Here is a 20,196-nt window from a genome sequence, read left to right as displayed (position 1 = left end):
TATACGTGTTGCAATAGTGCAAACATTGTGTTACAATATAAATTACAACAGATTTTTGAACAGACAGTAGCCAGGGGAAAGTAGGTCAAGATGGCAGAGAAACCAAGGGAATTAATACACATTGTTGTAATAAAAAAACAGGCTAATGATATCAATAGCTCTACCAATTAGTAAATTACAAAATATCCTATTTTAATTGAAAATAAGGTTGGACAGATTGTAAATGAAACTACTCAGAGATTGTAAGTTGTGCATTGTTTACTAAGGTCAGCTTTTATTCATTCAAGCTTTAAAAAAATTAAAGCTAGTTGTATCTATGTACAATTTAAAATAAAATAGCATTGTGGGAAATGTTTATGATGTACAGTTTGAATATCAGTTTGCAATTTTATATGATATACAATTTGTGCTTAAAAAGTTTGTAATTTTATCAAATTGTACAATTTTTGTTTTCATAGTAGTTGCTATGATGGTTGTAATGTTAGCTAGTAAAAAAATAATAACATTACTTTCCACCATTGCAAATAAATGTAAACTTTCTGTGTTTGTTACTGTAAGCGAGCAGTAATGAATGTCAAATTTTATGGCTTGATACTAAAGCAGATGGAAGATCAGTTACAAATACAACAATAGGATACTAAACCACAGCTAATCAAAGAGAATGGGCAGACCTAGTGGCCATAAATAGTTTGTAAATATTGTGGCTTTCATCTGCACAAAATGGGTACAAAATACAATTAGCAATGAATAGGAAACAGAACAAATAAATTATACATTATACAGACATATTTATCTAGTAATATTTACAATTAATATAAAGATAAGAAAAACTTAAATGTGTAAGGTATAAACAATATGTAACACAACAAACCTCAGTCAAGTGTAAACAATGTAACAATGAAATAAGTCAAATATCATTGGAGAACCAAAGGGTGAGCAGTCATATGACTGTGTGATGACATATTCTATCTTGTTATAAGACAAGTTATATCACTGGTGGTTTCAGGTAGATGAATGTTAATGGTAGTGTCAAGTAGTTTATACTAGTGTCAAATAGTTTATATAGTAGTAGTAGTTTATCTGGTAGTCTCAGATTATTTTATCACTGATAGTGTGAAGCAGTTTGTGTTTACTGGTTATGTCAGGTGTTTTATGATTGGTAATCCTAAACAAAAACACAATGTAATGTTAGTTAACTGATAAAAAATAATTTAACTGATTCAAATATATACAACCAGGCCCATGGCAGAATATACTGCAAAGTCAAACATGTCTTCTGTCACACTGACAATGTCCACCATCACATGGACAGTGTCCACTGTCATGACAACAATGTCCACTGTCATGACAGCATCCACCATCACATGGACAGTGTCCACTGTCATGACAACAATGTCCACTGCCACACTGACAACATCCATCATCACATGGACAGTGTCCACTGTCATGACAACAATGTCCACTGTCATGACAGCATCCACCATCACATGGACAGTGTCCACTGTCATGACAACAATGTCCACTGCCACACTGACAACATCCACCATCACATGGACAGTGTCCACTGTCATGACAACAATGTCCACTGCCACATTGACAATGTCCACCATCACATGGACAATGTCTAATGTCATGACAACAATGTCCACTGCCCATTAAAAATGTTCACTACTGTCATTATAATGCTGATGCTAATGATCAATCAACAACACCTATGATTAAACAAAGAACTGAAACACAAAGAGTTAAAAAATTAAACACACAAAAGAACTGATTTCAGTTAATGCCACAATTCTTTGCACAATAAAATTATGGTCCAACATTTGGTCTTCAAGAATTGTATGTCAATTTATAGGAGAAAAGATAATCTTACCAACTACTTTAGAAGTTACGGTCAACATGACAATCTCACTAGGTAAATTATTTGGATGATACTCAAACTGGTTTACACTATTACTTTTAATGTAAAAGTAATAACTATAAACCTTATAAAAAAATTGGTGATTGTTTAAAATGTACACCTGAATAAGAGTTTCTAAAGCTTCTGACAATCAGGGTTTGAAATAAACTTATTTAATATATGCTGTAAGCCTTAAGGATAATCCCCTCCCCACTGTAAAACACTAGATAATCTATTACCAATACACTACTTTGTTGATATTTTAAAATTTACTTAGACAACACTTGTTTGCTAGGTTGACTTGATAAATTTGAGCAGTACTGTCTTGAGCCACTAATCCTAATAAGTGTTAATAAGGTTAATCCATGTGTTAGATAACTACAACCCAACCGCAGTCATACAGCAAGACTTTGCTATTTATAACAACTTAAAAATTATGATATATAAATCACTATTTTGCATGACAGCTCACTGACAGGTAATCCTTTTTAATATATAAGGACCATTGGTTAAATAAAGAACTATTATTTTTTACTTGTTGTAGGCAAAGATACATAATTATATAAACAGCATCTAGATGCAGTAAGTTTTTACTTTAGTAACTAAATAAATAATTGTTATAATGATACACAAAATATCTGTAACAGATTCAAATTTAAATATGATTAAACGTTTAATCAATTTGCCAGTAATGGCTTGAATGTTGAGGACATCAAAAACAAAAATGTCTATTTGAATTGTGTTACTTGTATGTAAAGTATACATGGAGTGATGAATTATCCACCATCACTGTCCTCAAGTTTGATCTGCTACTATATGTGGATTGATGCGAGTTATCCACTATCACTGTCACTGTCCTCTAGTGTCACTTGCTGCATGCTATTGATAAGGCCCTGGCGCTGGGCATGTTCAATGACTGCTTGGTGGCAGAAGACATACTGGTCTGGCATCTGTATGGAGAAAGCTCTCTGGGACCTGATTCTTCTCACTGTCTCTTTCACGTCTACAGTACCCACATGTTCTAGGCAGCGCAGGCAGATGTCAACAGTGATGAAAGTACCTACAACAGATCAACAGTGATGAAAGTACCAACAACAAATCAACAGTGATGAAAGTACCTACAACAGATCAACAGTGATGAAAGTACCTACAACAGATAACAGTGATGAAAGTACCTACAACAGATCAACAGTGATGAAAGTACCTACAACAGATCAACAGTGATGAAAGTACCTACAACAGATCAACAGTGATGAAAGTACCTACAGATAACAGCGATGAAAGAACCTACAACAGATCAACAGTGATGAAAGTACCTACAACAGATAACAGTGATGAAAGTACCTACAACAGATCAACAGTGATCAGAGTACCTACAACAGACCAACAGCGATGAAAGTACCTACAACAGACCAACAGCGATGAAAGTACCTACAACAGATCAACAGTGATGAAAGTACCTACAACAGATCAACAGTGATCAGAGTACCTACAACAGATCAACACAAATAAAGTGTGTTACTTACCTGTGCGTCCAATCCCAGCACTACAATGTACAACAATGGGAGGCCCTAAGGGGTGCCCCGCCCAGGCAGTGCCCATCTCTTTAGTGGCAGCTTCCTGTATACTCCTGACCCTAAAGAGAAAGTCTAAGAAAGGTGCGGCAGGTGGGACGCCATAGTCAGGCCAGCTGGTGAACTGTAGGTGTGTGATTTGACAAGACTCTCCTGTCTGGAAGGCAAACACACTATTGTAAGCAGCCATTTTGTTTTAAGTACACAGGGAAATATTATATAGCTGTGAGGACCATCCATTTGTTAACTACAGATGTTCCATCATATAACTTGGTCACCATTTATTAGTCATTATGTATTTATTCCATGTATTAGTCACTGTGTATTGGTCCCCAATATTTAATCTCCATTAATTAGTTCATGAGACAAGGGGTAGAGAGCTTAACTGCTAGCAAGGAAGTTACAAGTTCAGGTCACTGACACTAGTGTCAGCATAATGTCTCTGAGTCCACCCAGCTCTAATGGGTAGATGCGTCGCTTTAGGGAAAGTATTGACAGCTGAACAAACAATCCCTTTATCTGCAGCAAGATGAGCTCTACTTTACATGCCTTATGAAACATTAAAACAAAAAGGGGAACTTTATTCATTTGTCAGTGCCTGTGTATAAGTCACAAGTCAGTAGTCCCCATATGATTTACACCATGTATAAGATTAAACCTCCCCAAAAAAAAAACCAGCCACAAAACTTACATTTGTGTTGTGAAGCACAAGGATGGTCTCAGTAAAATTCTCATTGGCAATGATCCCGTTGTTGTAGACGATAAACTCTTCAAACTGTTCGTCTGTCTGCTCATCATTAGGCCAGTACTGACCACACTTCATTCTAGATCTTTCTACAGTTCTAGTCAAACAAATGTCATCTATCACTAGCTGGTACAACATTTGTTAATTATACAAACACTGGTCATTCATTCATGAATATCCTTCTGTACAATATCAGTTATCTATTGATAGCTTGAAAAATTAAAGCTCTTAAAACATTATTTATAAATTTTATTGAAATAAATACCTTGTGGTCATTACTATAACTCTACACTGGTTATGCCAAACCATCCTCCAAAAATCAACAAATGTCTTGGGCAGAGGACCTGTGAATGGAGGAAAAAATAAATTCAAACAATGTTTTTAATTGTTACTACCATTTTGTATGTGAGTCTAAGAGTTGAACCAAGCCCAAGATAAATCTCTCTAACTACTAACATATTTAACTGTAAATGGCACAAACACCAAGTTTTAAATAATTTTTGTAAAAAGATTACTTCAGTAATGTCAGAAAATATCAAACAGATCACAAATGTGTACTAGTATATAATCTATAGTAACCTTGAGTTGAAATAAATGCATTCTTCTGCATGTAACCATCGACAAAGTTAGCATTGATGTAATCAGAGCTGGGGTCGTCATCAATGATAGGGAGAACAACACGACTGTGGTCCAAACAAAGCACGTCTGTGTATCTGTTCTTTGTCACATTAGCTTTCAATCTAAAATACACATGCATTGAAAAGTATAAATGGTGAGTAAAGAACAAGATATTCTTCAAATAAAACATATCAGCTTATTTAAGCAAGTATAAACAATCAAACTATTAATCAAGCTAATTCCAGTCAGTATTGTTGATTGGATTATTCATCTAATTCTACTCAGCTTTACCACATTAGATTTGATGGGTGACCTTGCCTAGTTCAAACTACATACCATTACCTGACCTAAATTGATATTTCAATACTGTTCAACTAACTCATAAGTTATCATCTCTTGAGCAAACTAAAGAAATTGGCTTGAGTGTTTAGCTTATACATTTCAATGTAAGAACAGAGATAATGATTTAACAAAATATCAGCTACACACTCATACATCACCTAAACTGCAACAATTATTATTCACTATTGCTAGTGATAATAATTTGGCCTAAATAACATAGTTGCACATAAAATAAGAGCAGAATATAACATTATCTTCGGCAATTCCTTGAGAATACAACATCATTAGTATCATTAATACCTTAAAATAAACAGAATAGGGATATTAAAATTTAAAACCCAGAGATTATTTAGCCACACAACCCAGTGAACCAGGTATTAATTCACTGCAATTACAGTTAAAATAGAATGATATGTAATTGTATCAAGAAAAAAGAAAATAAATAATATGGCATAAATCACTCGTAATCTATTTAACACAAGTATTGAGTTATTCAACATTAGGTAAACTTACTTAGAAGTATTAAACGTTCCTGAGGGTGCCTCCATTTTGATTGAAGCATATTCAGCAAAAAGCCCTTTCCGTTTGAGTGTGTTTATTTTAGTTAAGAGTCCTTGTACAGTTGTACCGTTGCTATCAGGCATGTGAATAGAATCATCTAAAATGTTTGAACCAGAGGAAGGTGGACGTTTTTTACACGGCATTCCATCTGTTGCAGATTCACTAGCATCAGATACATCAGAGCTAGCCTTACGGGAGTCAGAAGTCTTTCTCTTCCTGTTTGTGGAGCCATGAGCATCCTTGTTGCTGTTCACCAAAGAGGGGAGCCCATCTTCTGAATCTTTCTCATCCATCTCGTCAGAATCTTCTTTCTCTTTTTCTCGATCTTCGTTTGTGTGTTTCTCGTTAACAGTATCTTTAGAGCTTTCAGAGTCAAAATCACTAGTGTGATTGTCTATGTCTGTGGAGATACTGCGTGAGATGGACCTGCGAGTGGCAGTGACACTGGAGGGGCAGGGTGTGAAGTAGGTGCTTGGATCAGGCTGTTGGTTAGTGGCACACAAGTAGCACATCTGTAGCCAGATCTTGTGGCTGGGTGCCTGGGAACCTCCTAGCTGAATTGGCAATGTTTCTTTGGGAACGTATATAGACAGTTCGGATATGTTCACAGTGTACACCTGCACAAAAACAATTAAGGATCAGTGACTTGCATTCGATATCAGGAATATAAAACTATTGAAACATTTTTTTTTAAATTTTAATATTAAAAAAAGTTTTTGTTTTAAAAATATAATGGTAAACAACTGAAGCTGAGGCTAAAAGTAGAATTTGAAAATAATTGTTAGCAAAATGATGATTCTTATGTATGCATAACTACTTACCCTGTCTCTTAATTTCTCCTTAACAAAAAGACGAAGTATCTTGAAAGGTGCTTTAAACCACAATGGTGCAGTCACTATAAGAACACGTTTTAATCTGGCAGGATAGGCTCCCTGGTAGCAGTAAAATAAAAAACTACTTACTACAATACCAACACAACAGGCTTTATATACTTGTGGGAGGATTTTGTTCTTAATGTGAATGGTGTGTCAAAGATGTTTGAGGTGAGTGAAAATGTGGATGTCTGAATTATTCAGTTTATTTGTACTCTCAAGTAATTAATGAGCATTAGTTAACTAATAGGAAATTTTTAATGTTTTCCATTATAATTGAAACAGAATAGGTGAAAGCTCAATCAACATATAAAAAATAAACAACTGGAACAAGTGTAAAACCACATGAAATACTGACTGAATATAATCCAATACGTTTCAGCTACTGTAAAACCTGATGTGAAATATACCTTTTAATGTTACTAGCAAACACAAGCATTTAGATCATTGTAATTATCTTTTAAGCACAGTCTAAGATTGAAAAAAAAATGTTCCTTACTTTTAATAAATTGAGAATTTTAATGCTGAGATCATAATCAAAGTTGGCATATTTAGAATCTGTCATATCATAGATAAAAACTAAACCTTGGCGTTGAGTTTCAATGCTGAAATTATAAAATAGAAATATTATTTTTTTACTTAATGATTAAAATAGATGACATTAATTAAATAATAAAAAGAATGAATATATTGCTATTATTTTAAAGCGATAACATAAAATTATCCAAAACTAAAGAAAGATGAAAGAAAAAAACAGATCACCTTTCCAGAGCAGCATCCAGCTGGTAGATGAGTGATTTCAGAACGACCTGGTGTGTGGTTTGTGGGGGGTAGTGGAGGCGAGCAGAAAATAAAGCTACAGCTGCACCATTATTATCTCTACCTGGCTAGAAAATATACAGATTATAAATTAACACCAAACTAGAAAAGTATTGAGATAAGTTAGTTTTATACTAATTTACCAAGTACCTACCAACAAAGTAAATTTTTCAGTATTTAATTCTTTTAGAAGAAACTGGTCATTGACATCTATTGTTAATAAATCTTCCTTCTCTCGAGTTGACTATAGTAAACAATAGAAGAAAACATCACTTCAATATTTAACAAATAAATTGATTTTTTAGAACTTTCTTTTAATATAAAGACGTTATTTTAAAAAATAATTAAATTAAATTAATGTATTTATAAATGGGGTTAACAGATCAATTCAAATGGCTCTTAATTAAAAAATAAATTACACACATCAGTGCTTACTTTGGTATGCTTTTAGGAGTATACCAAAATAAGAAAAAAAACTAAACTTAAACACACACCAAAACAATACACAATCAGGACACATAAAAAATTCAACAACACATGAATAATCAAAGAGGATATTTTCCTTTCAGTGTTATGGTCGTAAAGATGAATGCTTATAACAATACTCACACTTTTATATAATATAACAAGGGATAAAATGCATACCAAGCAATAGGTTTGAAGCCCAAATTATTATTATGTTAAATCAAGCCAATTAAAAGATAGAAATATTACTACTTAATCATACCTCATGTGAAAAAAAGAGATCTATTGCTCGTTTAAGATCAAATTTTCTTGCCATAAGAAACTTGCAACCTGCACTCCATGATACTGGAGATCTGTTACGACTCTCTTGCACAATATTGATTTCTTCTAAAAATTGTTGAATGGCCTTGGAAAGAAGTAAGCTAATGTTTTAGTAAAAAAAAAGAATGAATTACAATATACAAAAAAAAGGAATGTAATATTTATAAACAAATAGGCCTAACTATTTTTTTTATCACTTTTTTTTAGTTTTCTCTCAGAAGTATACTTGATCAGCCACCAACATTAAAAGGTTGGTTAAATACCAGATACCATCATTTTAAGATTTCTCTTTAAGCAACAAAATAAATTGGGCCTTAAAGAAAAGAATCAACTCATAAGTTCTCTGGTAACTCAACTGAGTTGGTTGTAACTTTCTATACTAATGCCACCAAAGAAAGAATTTCTAATGACTTTTTCCTTTTGGTCACTATTATGGGTATGTTAATATGGTTAATTATAATAGGTAGTCCAAACTGAAATTAACTATTGATTGCAGACTTCTGGAGTGAGTATGTCATGAAAGAACTTTTAACTGTAAGGTCTATGCCACAAATTTTATAAAAATATCTCAATAAATAAAAAAGTTATGCGATTTTTAAAAAAGCAAAATTTGGTAAAAAACTGATTTTCAAAAAGTGCCATTTTTGAGAACCCATATTTTTTAAACTAAATAACATAGAAGTGTGGAAATTGGTAAAGTTGCTGCAAAGTTTGTAATATATATGCCCAATTTTTTTCAGTCATCTAAAATGAGTCTTTCTAAGGTAAAAAAATAATTGAAAATGACAAAAATGCGTTTTGGTCACTTTTATTTTCATAAAAAAAAACAAATTCAATTTTTTTTTTTTTTGCTTTGGAATAACTCTAAAATTATTGTGTTGGTAACATCGACGTGGAAAAATGTGTTAATTATTTTCAAAAATCACATGAGTTAAAATATTATTTTAAAAAATACCACAGTTATCTAGTGCAGGACAAACAGAATCAAAATTTAGTAGAGTAAATTTAATGTAATGTAGTTTAATAAAGACGTGATGCCTACAAGTGATGCAGCAGTTGATGCCACATGCTTTGGTTTCTTTTCAAACCTGATAACTGCTTTGGGGGAACAGTTTTGGGGGAACATCTTTGTACGTCTTGTTTCCCTCAACCTTGATCTTGTGGAGCATCAAGAGTAAGTAATATGTTTTGGGAATTGTAGGGGGGAGGGGGGAGTGGGGTCTTGGCCTTCTTCCCTTCCCTTGTAAGGAAAGTTCTGGATAGGCCACCGTAAATGTCTCCAGCTATGGAACGAACAATTGATTTAGTGATTAATAAAATATAATTAAATTTACTACTAGCCTATTGTGTAGGCCTACTATTTGTCCTATGACTATAACTGGAAACATATGAAAAAGCCTGAAAACACCTTTTTGTTAAAAGTAATTTATATTTTTTAATATATATTTTTAAGAGTAATTCTACTGAATGAAATTTGAAATAATCGTTGCTTGTCCCACAATGGTTGAGATATCCAATGATGAAGATGCCATACTGTGGTTCTCAACATCCTATAGGACAACTTAACTGTCCTTCATTGTTACTATTATATGCATATAAAATAAATAAATAATGAGAAATACTACTAGTACTACTTACACTTACAACTAATATAACATTTAAAACTAAGTCACAACATGTACAATCTTAATAAATTGCACAACCATCTAAAAATTGATCTGGTACATTTTATTAAGGAGACTGGCGCAGACCATTTCACATTATTCAGCAGGGGAATCAGAATCAGAGTGCACAACAGAAAATAAAAAAACTAATCACATTAGTCCTTCATATTTAGTGTCTTTTGTTTTAAATACATTGATAAAAATGTATAGTTATTATAATTATAAATTTCTTTTGTGTTTCATTAGTATTTTATAAGTATTTAACCTTCGTTCCCTGTAAATAATTGAGTTCGTCCACATAGTAACCAGGATAGTCTGGTGGCCATTTTGAATTTGTCGATTCATAATTTTGACGTGATAGTCCAGATAAACTGTAGTAATACGACCCTATCATTGATCCCAGTCAATAGATTTTAAAGAATTAGTAAACACTAGCATCTAATAGTTAAGTGCATCCATATTTTAAGTCCCTAGAATGTCCTGAATTAAATAGCTTCACGTCTAAACACACCCTGTGTACAAGCGTAGTTCACCCGCTAAAACCGTGGACTTGTAGCGTTTAAATTTACATTAATAACGTGTACTAATTAAACCAAACTGACATTCAAACTTAAAATTCATTTATTAAAATGGAAATGAAACTTTAAAAATGATACTTACAACTTGTTTGAAGGCTCTAGCAAGGGTAAAATCCGTTTAGCATCATCGGTCGTCAACCTTTAAAACCGTTCGGCGAGCAACTTACTCGGGGCTGAAAGTCGACTCGAGGGTTATATGTTTATTGGGGGTACGGCTTTGCGACCGTAAATCAGAAATACTTGAATTTACAACACAAAGTAGTTATAAAACTGAACTTTACATCGGTGTAAAAATTGAAACAGAATTTGTTTGTTTCCGTGTATATATCGTCATTTAAAGTTTAAAATCTGTATTTTTTAAATGAAATAAACAAGTTATTTTTTCAATTTATACATCAAACGATAGCCTAGAATTCGATCTTTAAAATGACATTAAGATTATGCTTCTACGATGCTTTGTCGCGAAGCCGCGACCAAATAAAACAGTGTGAGGTCGATCGGTACACGCAAAACGGTGAAATTTGTTGACGTAACTGATACTTTTCAAACAAATATAAAACACATTCAAACATGTGTTACAGATATAAAAATACCAGATTACGACAGATAAAGACTTAAACTTTATTGACATATAATTTTTATTCTTATAGGACAACTAGAAGTAGTGAAATTTTTTTTTTGAAAACCGCAAAAACTGACCCTAAAACGCACTTTTTCGCCAGTTTGGACTACCTAATTATAAGTGTCAGGGTAGATAACATGCAGCTTATGTAACAATTCTTGATCAGTCAGGTGAACTGTGTTCACTGATGTTTTCACACATGGTAGCTGACAGCTGATGTTACCATCAATATGCTGCAGATAACTGTCATTTTAAGTTAATGATTAGGTTTTAAAGCAAATACTTAAAGTCTTTTTTTTACTGCCATATTTCAGTTTTTCATACTGCAGATCTAGATCTATAATCTATTCTAGATTGGGATAATATTTAGAATTGACCTTTTGTATTCCTAGCTGAACCAGGGCCTGGCATGGCAATCAACCCTTGGGCTTTCTAAATTGAGTTTAATATAACTCAAAAAATTATATGGACAATCTTATTGTATTAGACTACATAAACTCACATTAGCAACAATTAATTAATTAATTTAATTAAAGTATTGAGATTACAAATTAAATGTATGAATGTTCCTTTAGTGGTAAAATTTCAAATAAACGTAATTTGATTTCATAGGCCTATCAGTCCAAATAAAAAAAAAAAAACAATAGGCTCCCGCACCCGTTTTCTTGAACACTAATATCTCGCATGTGTTGTAGTTCGCTTTAATAGAAGCAATATATAACATTTGAACTCACAATGACCCCAAATCAGTTTTCCCTATGGCTGGGTTGGGTGGGGGGGGGGGGGGGGGAGGACTACGACGACGACAAATTTCGACAAGCTCAAAGCAATGGTCTTGCTATGACGTATGCTATACGCCTACACTGTTCACATCTAAACCAATGTGAACTCACAGTGACCCTAGCTAGACCGTGTCGGTATTTTTCTTGCGCTGACGAGAAAAAATGAACGGGCAATCAATGGATCAACTATGTTTATAATTGGCGTGTTTAAAAACCTAAATCTAGAAAAAATATACAGTCTATTAGAAAAAAACAATTTTAAAAAATACACCCATGCAATCAACTAGGATAATAATTTATATTGAATGAATTTATATAAACAGCAAAATATAGGGTATTTAGAAACAGTAACACAAGAACAAACGATAGCAAATCTGCATAACTAATTACAATAACATAACTAACAACAAAATACTAGCAAGTTCACATGAAAAATCAAATAAACATAAAAGGTATCATTTTAATACAGGTTGTACAAGTGTGTAACTAACTTAATGCCGGGTCCGAATAGCGTCCATGGCTACAGGGACCCGGCTCCGAATAGCCACTTCCAAAAAAAAAAAAGGATAGGCAGATGAGATTCCAAGAAGTCAAGTGAAGATCTGTTCTGATTCTGTACAGACAGAATCTAGATTTCTAGACTCCTATTCTAGATTTAGATCTAAGTAAAAATATTGAAATAATTCTTACTGAAGCGCATCAATTAAATTAGATAATCTATTTCAAGCACTTCAAATATTTTTTTTTTGTTATTCAGGCCAAATATTTTCAGAAACGTTTTATATTACCTTTTCTTCCTGTTCGGTAAGATCAGCAGCCATTATGTTTCTTGTGCCAACAATAATTTTTATTAAGTCGTAAATTGGAAAAAAAATAAACACGCTAGGCACTAAATTATTTTTATAGTTTTGTATGATTCTGTTTTATTTAATATTTTTCTTCGTTTTTAAAAATGTATCACTTATTTATTTTAGTTGAAATAGCTATCGAATAAACAATGAAGTGATTTACGACTAAACTTTTTCACAACATTTTGACGTCACTGTTTATTAACGCCATATTTTTAGACTCAAGACTATCACAAAGACTGATTGGGTTGTTTTTATTCAATTACATTTCCATTACATTCTGTCACATTGAACTAATAACTCGCTGTTGTAAATTTGATTATAGTAAATCCAAATTATGGCTCAGAGTCCATCGGGGAGTGCCGTGAAAGCTCTCCAACTTGAATTGAAGAAGATTCAAGCAGAACCTGTGGAGGGTTTTCGTGTCAAGCTAGCAAACGATGACAACATATTTGAATGGGAAGTTGCTATATTCGGGCCACCAGGAACCTTATATGAGGGTGGATATTTTAAGGTAAAACACCAGGATGCTAATGTATTGTAATAGGCCTTTGTGGTAATTAGTGCAATTATTTATAGATACATCTAAAAAAGAAAGATATCTTAGGGATGTGAGGCTAATAAAAAAAGCTAGACTAGGATTCTTGATCCCTCAGGCTTGGCTTGGAGTTATCCTGTCTAAAACTCTAAACTTTAGAGTCTAAAGTATAAAAGTAAGTTTCTTAACTAAGAAGACTGAGTGCTAACTATTTTCACTAAAGAAGAGCTAAGAAATAAGATATATCTTATGAAGTTGAGACTAGCTAGAATCTACATCTAAATCTAGGTCTTACTTAGCTACGGTCAGGTGTTGCCATTGGAAAACCTAGATCTAGTCAAAAGAAGAAAATTGATTTTGGTCTGTTCAGACTCTTAACATTTAAGGGTTACTTAGGGTTAGGCTAATAAAATAGTCTAACTAAGTAGGCTAATTGGATGATTTTAATTGCAGCTGAAAATATGAACATAGTATCCTCACTTCCAGTTTCAAGCAAATGAATAAAAAAAAAAATAGGAATAGGCTTGTCAGAAAACATGTTAGCATGCATGTCTCTAAATAAAAAAAACATATTTGGCCCTTATTAGCTAATATAATCGACCCTTCGAATCCCGGACAGATTGTCCCCCTGACATGGCCTGAACTGAACTGACTCTATTTAAAGTCTGCTACTATTTTACTAAGAACAAGTGACATGTGATTTAACACTTGATTATCAATTATTGTACCTGATGTTCCATAAGTCAGATGAAGTAGGGTTCATCTGTTTCTTGAACACAGCATATGAAGGAATAGTGTTGTCAGCACTATGCTCAACAACCACCTTTTCTTTCCTTAATATGAGTCAGGTACCCACCTGAGTTCAATGGACTCAGGGACTACATACAAACTTGAGTCTGAGATACAAACCTGTGAATTACATTAGAAGTTCAGTGCTCTACCACCCAGCCAGTGTGAGATAATTGTGCTATTTAATGAATTTATGAAATAAAGAGGGAGTGATCTCCCCTAAACTTTCTAGGATATACCTATATAACATTATGAAGGATGGCAACTTAGGATATAGACGTGATTGTGAATAAATTTTTAATTACTTTAGAAAAACAAAAAAAGTTAAGTACTACTTCTGGTCAACGGAAATTACTCAACATTTGACAGACGGCAGAGAATTAGATCTTTTGCTTATATGTAAAATTTTGTTTGTCTTTCTCAAACAATACTCTAGTTATAGGCTTTTGAAAAATCAAAAATTATAATATGTTCCACCTCCGGAAATCTTTGAAAAGTTGATACAGAACTACAATTTTTGTTATAATACTTATATATGAAATTTCACCAATCTAGCTGTAACGGTACTGAAGTTGTCATGTTACAGACATACACACACAGAATCATACTGCCAAAAATTGCAATACACACACAAAATCATACTGCCAAAAATTGCAAAACTATGTTTTTCCGACTCAATTAGGTGTGTAAATCATTGAGATTTGTGGAAATCTCGGTTTTGATTTTTTGCTCGATTATAATACTTCCTTCTAAACAAATTATCTGTATGGTATATAATAGCCTCTCTGTTAACTAAGTAGCCAGTTACATTTTCCAATAGCTGTTATTAATTGATCATGCGTTTTATAAAACAATATATATAGTATATTACTATATAGGAAACAAGTGGGCTATCTCAGGACAATCTTATAGCATAGACAAAAAATAATTAATATAACTCACCCTTTTGATATAATGTAACCTCCATGGGGATTTTTCGACAGCAAATTTTTTGCATTTACATTACAATATTCATACAAAATTCACAGTAAACTTAAGAAGAGTAAAGGTGATTTAAAATATATTTACGATTCATCAAACCAAGAGACGTTTAAATTTATAATTGCTGTTAAGTTATATAAACACTGAGTTTTTGTTTTACTAGGCACACATGAAGTTTCCTCCAGATTACCCCTATTCACCACCCAGTGTACGGTTTATTTCTAAAATGTGGCATCCTAATGTGTATGAAGTAAGTTTTAGTTTTTACATCATTCTTTTTAATATATTGTTGTAAACTAAATAATTAACCTTTTTATGTAACAACAGCTATTACATGACTCAAAGAAATCAATGAAAACTGTCCAAACCTAATTTGAAGTGACTTTTGTTTTAGAATGGTGAAGTTTGTATCTCAATTCTCCACCCACCTGTTGATGACCCCCAGAGTGGTGAGCTGCCATCAGAGCGCTGGAACCCTACACAAACAGTCAGGTAGCCAGAAAAGTTTGACTTGCTATACATTTTTGTATATAGAGTTTGTCCACTTGTTTAATGCCCAATTACATTACAATTGCATGTGCCTAATTTGTTTTTTTTTTACTTGTAACAAATCAACAAACTGGTATTGTATTCTTCAGAACAATTTTACTCAGTGTTATCTCCCTGCTGAATGAACCTAACACATTTTCACCTGCCAATGTTGATGCTTCAGTCATGTTTAGAAAATGGAAAGAATCTAAAGAAAAAGAGAAAGAGTATGAAAATATTATAAGGTAAAGATTTTATTTTATAATGACTTGACTTAGTCCTCTTTGCTCCTTATGGAACATAGGGCCTCCACCATTTCCTTCCATTTCTTCCTATCCCCGGCTATTAATTTTGCCATCTTCCAAGACATCCCTGTTGGCTTAAGTTCTTCAAGAAGACTCCGCCTCCAGGTCTGTCTTCGGCACCCTCTCTTCCGCTTTCCCTGGGGGTTCCACTCAAGCACTTGGCATGTAACATTTCGGTGAGCCTTACGCAGTGTGTCCTTGCGGATTTGGCTGCATTGCGTCATACTTCTCCTAAGTGGAGCCCTGGTTCCTCAGAGGACTGGATTAATTTCAGATTTGGCTTCGGTTTCTGTAACTATCTTTTGTTTTATGTGGACGAGTAGTTAGCCCATCGCACAACCCGCAACCTGGAGGACCAGGGCACAACGTTTGATCTGGCCCCTAGCCGCGCAGATCTGTCCGACTTGGTTAGACCTGCCAGGAGCACTAGGCTCCCACCGGCATAGCTCTGGGGGTTGCTGGGTCACACAAGCCATCGCACCACTTCAAGGCAGTGTGCCATTAGGATGGTTTATTTTATAATATAAGTATATTAATGGCAGTGTATATTCATATATCATAACAATGTTTACACTTTATTTTAATACTATGATAAAACATACTTTTAAAGAAATTGTCAGATTACATTAGTTGTAAACCTGTTTCCTGTTAGCGCACTTGTAGTAATTTGAGGAGTATATAGGAGTATATTTACCATCAGTTACTCTACTTTTTCAAACACTTATGCATGGTTAGATTTTCAATCTTTATCTGTTGTCCTTGTATTATTATTTAATTTAGCCCACAATGACAACTTATTCCCTCTATAAATTGAACTGTTTTCCAAACTGTCAATAAATGTATGTGTAAACACCCATATAAAAATGTACCAGTTAAAAACTATTTTAAAATGTATTCAGAAAACAAGTCCAAGCTACAAAAGAAGACGCAGCTAGAGATCAAGTTCGGGTACCCACAACATTGCAAGAGTATTGTGTCTCATCCATGCCATCTCATGATAACCAAGTGGATGCTGACTTTTATGACGATGATTATGTAGATGATCTGGATGATGATGAACAGGAGATGTACCATGAGGAGGATGAGGAGGATTCAGGCAATGAAGAGTCTTGATGGCATCATTAGTTTTCTTGTCTACTTCCTCTCAGTCCTGTGTGTGTACCATAGGCGAGTGGACGGTGGGGGTCTAGATGATAAGTATGAGATGTGTTAGTGGATGCTAGGCTTGATACAATACCTTTAAGATCATTCAAGTTTTAAAAAAAAGTACAGAAGTTTTTCTTTATTAAATAAAGGATAAAAAAAACTAGATGTTAAAGGTAATATACTTAAAACAACTGTTGCTTCTGTTATTATAACAGGCACTTGTATCAGGAGTATTTCACAAACCCCCCCTTCTCTTCTCTACCCCCACAGTCCTCGCCCTCTTTGCATTACCATTGTGATCACATTTGATTAGCATCTACCCCTTTTTTTTTCTTAGGGACAAGATGAGACAAAATTTCTGATAGAACTCAACCTTGCTAATGTCATCATATTCAAATAAATAATTTTTCTATCTCTTTAGAAGCAGTCACCTGTGGTTTAGTTTTTGTTTTTGTGTTGCATTTTTTCCTTTTGAATACTTGCAACTTGTAGTTTAACATTAGCCTTTTTTTTTATTCAGTCAGATTCTCAACCCCTTTTTAAATTAAAAGATATGCAAGGCTTTCCACACAATACCTACAGAAAGAAGTATAAAATTCCTGGGTTCTGGGATAACTACCATTCCTTGTCTGGTTTGTTTGACAGCCAGTTTCTTGTATGGTTTAAAGATTGTAGAAAAATTTTCTACTTGTAAGTAAAAAAACATTGAACTGGTAATTGCAAGTCATTATTGTGTTTATTATTAAAAATGTTTGTTCAAGTAGAATGATCAGACCAGATGAGTTTTTGTGCAGAGGAGTTTATTAAATAGGAACTAAAATACCTTGCATGCTTTTTACATTTAACTCTTTCCAGTTGAAAGTAAAAAAAAATCTTTGCATTACATTGTGCAACTGCTGGAGGGGCTTTAACAACACATTTGGTTTTTACAGTAGGAGTAAAATCAGAACAGACTTGTTTGGGGGGAAATCTCTTGTGGTCCGACATTTTTGGAAAGAGTTAATAAAACATGTACATGTATTATATATTTAAATAGGTTTTTTTTGGTTATTTGGTGTTTCTATTTTTTTAAATTATTAAACTCTTTTGCCAATGTGTCTTAATAATTATTTTAAGGAACTTGAAACAACTTTTTGGTAACTAAGGTTTTTAGTAAATATTTTTTTTAAACAAAACCTCGAGCATTTGATTATTTTTTTTAACATAGTATAGTTTAGCTTTTGTTTCACAGGTACCAGAGAAGTTTTGGTGATAACAATTCTAAATAAATGGTCAAGCCATACATTGTATAGTATCCTCTACTTGATGTTTTCTTTCTATTTTTTAAATTGCATTTTTTCAACTTGAAGCTTTGTCAGTGATAGCCCACACAGCAGGTGGACTAAATGTAATTGTATGGGAGTTAAAAGGGAAAAAGTAAGTAGCTTTGTTTCTCTTACTTGTCCATAGCTATACAATGGTATATTTGAACTAGCCGAACTCTTCCACTCTTGTCATCTTGATTGCATCGATTTTATCTAGGGTAGTTGTATGATGAGGCACAGAATTACAGGGAATTTCCTGTTAAAAAAAATACAGGAAATTCCCTGTGTGCAGAGGTCTTACCATGATCCATAATCAGAGACTTGTATAGATAAGCATCTGTTGATAGGATAAAGTGATGTAATGGGAATGCTAGTTGAAATATACTGAAGAAGTGTACATTGATGATAATCTAACAAGATGAGAGCACACAACTTGTGTTCCTCACCTTCTCTTGTGGATTATCTTTTTAAGTGTGTATAAATAGTTAACTTTTTTTGGTACCATGCAGATGTACAAATATACTATTTTGACAAAAATGAGTATGTTGTCTTACTTTTTTTCTTGTTGTGTTACTAGTTCTTGTTGTCCATTTTGAGCATGGCAGAGGTTTTCTATGACATGCTCATTTTGTTTTGTTAATGCTCATTAAACTTAGATGTTCCAGCATTTTATATGCATTTTTTGTACTTTTCATTTGGAAGTTGTTTTTGTTTGTTGACTCAATTATAACAAATAAAAAAAAAGATTTTTTTTCTTTAGCCAAATATGTAAGTACCAGGAAAGGTGCTTGGTTTGGCTTGAAATTTTTTGACAAACTCCTTGGCCAGATCAAATGCTACATCACTGGTCTAAATGAAAAGGCCTCTTAAAATGCTTAAATATTGACATTTGGGAGTAAATTAGAGTAAATTACACTTATTTCATGTGCATAATTTACAAAATATGATTAAATTTTGTATCATATTTAAAATAAACTAATACAATATAATTCACATACAAGCCAACTTATATGATATGCATTACATCAATTCCAATTTTTGTGGCTTGTGTGGAAAGATAAACAGTACAGTGACTAGATTTGTGGTCAAGCCATGAGACTTATTACCACATAATTTATTCATGCATCATTGAATGTTTACTTGAATGTTCTGTTCATAAGCAGTTTTAAATTGTGTTACTACTGGTCAGTAATAAAACTATCAATAGGTGAATAGTTTTATCACTATGTAGAATGAACTTCCTTTTTTCAGGTTGTACTATTCCAAGTATCTCTATGTAGGTTTGTTGTGTGTGGAGATTTGATCTTTAAAATGAACTGGTCATATGAATTGATTTGAATTAAATGTCTTTTGAAGAAAAGATTGTGTATAGTTGTTTCTTTGTTTGCAGAAGATATCAGAGACTATACTGCTATGAGAAATATACCATTGGTATTCAGCATGGAGAAACATACCATCAATATATAAATATTGTATGAAGAAAACAAAAGGATACTGGATAGAGGAACATACCATTTAGATACTGTTATACATAAATATGTCATTATTAGATTTAGAATCAGATTATCAGTATACTGTACTGAGGAGTAACCTACCACTACAATCCAAATACGTTTTAGTATTTCAAAACTATTTCACCTGATTTGATTAAAAAATAATTATTATTAATAATGGTCATTGCAAGGCTTACTCGTCCACATAATAGCTTCTGTAAGAAACATTAAAATAGAGGTAGATTCAAGTTCAATATATGGTCATTTATCTAATAGTATTGAAAGTCTCAATAATAATTTTTGTTCACAAAAAATTTATTATTAAAAAGCAACAAGTGTTCAACAATCACAAGAAAAATAGTAACGTGTGACAAAGTGTATCATCGATCTAACATTAACTT

The 20,196-nt window shown here is 33.1% G+C and overlaps 2 protein-coding genes across 2 annotated transcripts; one reads left to right on the top strand and one right to left on the bottom strand.

The window, feature by feature from the left end:
* Positions 1-1,583: 1,583 nt before the first annotated feature.
* On the bottom strand, positions 1,584-12,692 carry LOC131947804 (tyrosine-protein phosphatase non-receptor type 9). Its single transcript, XM_059309136.1, has 12 exons — positions 12,652-12,692; positions 8,159-8,302; positions 7,586-7,675; positions 7,375-7,499; positions 7,112-7,217; positions 6,562-6,672; positions 5,693-6,357; positions 4,799-4,959; positions 4,485-4,563; positions 4,166-4,316; positions 3,427-3,631; positions 1,584-2,960 (listed from the first exon to the last, which is right to left on the bottom strand). The coding sequence occupies exons 1-12, from the start codon at positions 12,682-12,684 to the stop codon at positions 2,734-2,736; spliced, it is 2,097 nt and encodes a 698-aa protein (XP_059165119.1). The 5' UTR covers positions 12,685-12,692; the 3' UTR covers positions 1,584-2,733.
* Positions 12,693-12,906: 214 nt separating this feature from the next.
* On the top strand, positions 12,907-19,364 carry LOC131947792 (ubiquitin-conjugating enzyme E2 R2). Its single transcript, XM_059309112.1, has 5 exons — positions 12,907-13,225; positions 15,183-15,269; positions 15,414-15,511; positions 15,658-15,792; positions 16,752-19,364. Exons 1-5 carry the CDS (start codon positions 13,049-13,051, stop codon positions 16,963-16,965), a joined length of 711 nt encoding a protein of 236 aa, XP_059165095.1. The 5' UTR covers positions 12,907-13,048; the 3' UTR covers positions 16,966-19,364.
* The last annotated feature ends 832 nt before the right edge of the window (positions 19,365-20,196 follow it).

Source organism: Physella acuta, unplaced genomic scaffold, assembly GCF_028476545.2.
Source record: "Physella acuta isolate Inbredline_101_S28 unplaced genomic scaffold, ASM2847654v3 ptg000607l, whole genome shotgun sequence".
In the NCBI taxonomy this organism is placed as follows: Eukaryota; Metazoa; Mollusca; class Gastropoda; family Physidae; genus Physella; species Physella acuta.
This window is presented reverse-complemented; position numbering and strand designations above follow the sequence as displayed.

What these genes read in the sequence shown, in the direction of transcription:
- LOC131947792 (XM_059309112.1), top strand. Translation starts at nt 13,049, where the DNA reads ATGGCTCAGAGTCCATCGGGGAGTGCCGTGAAAGCTCTCCAACTTGAA. An exon ending in GGCATCCTAATGTGTATGAA is followed by an intron (nt 15,270 to 15,413) that starts GTAAGTTTTAGT and finishes CTTTTGTTTTAG; the next exon opens with AATGGTGAAGTTTGTATCTC. An exon ending in GAGTATGAAAATATTATAAG is followed by an intron (nt 15,793 to 16,751) that starts GTAAAGATTTTA and finishes AAATGTATTCAG; the next exon opens with AAAACAAGTCCAAGCTACAA.
- LOC131947804 (XM_059309136.1), bottom strand. Translation starts at nt 12,684, where the DNA reads ATGGCTGCTGATCTTACCGAACAGGAAGAAAAG. An exon ending in ATCTCTTTTTTTCACATGAG is followed by an intron (nt 7,676 to 8,158) that starts GTATGATTAAGT and finishes TGTTTACTATAG; the next exon opens with TCAACTCGAGAGAAGGAAGA. An exon ending in AAATTCTCAATTTATTAAAA is followed by an intron (nt 6,673 to 7,111) that starts GTAAGGAACATT and finishes TACTGCTACCAG; the next exon opens with GGAGCCTATCCTGCCAGATT.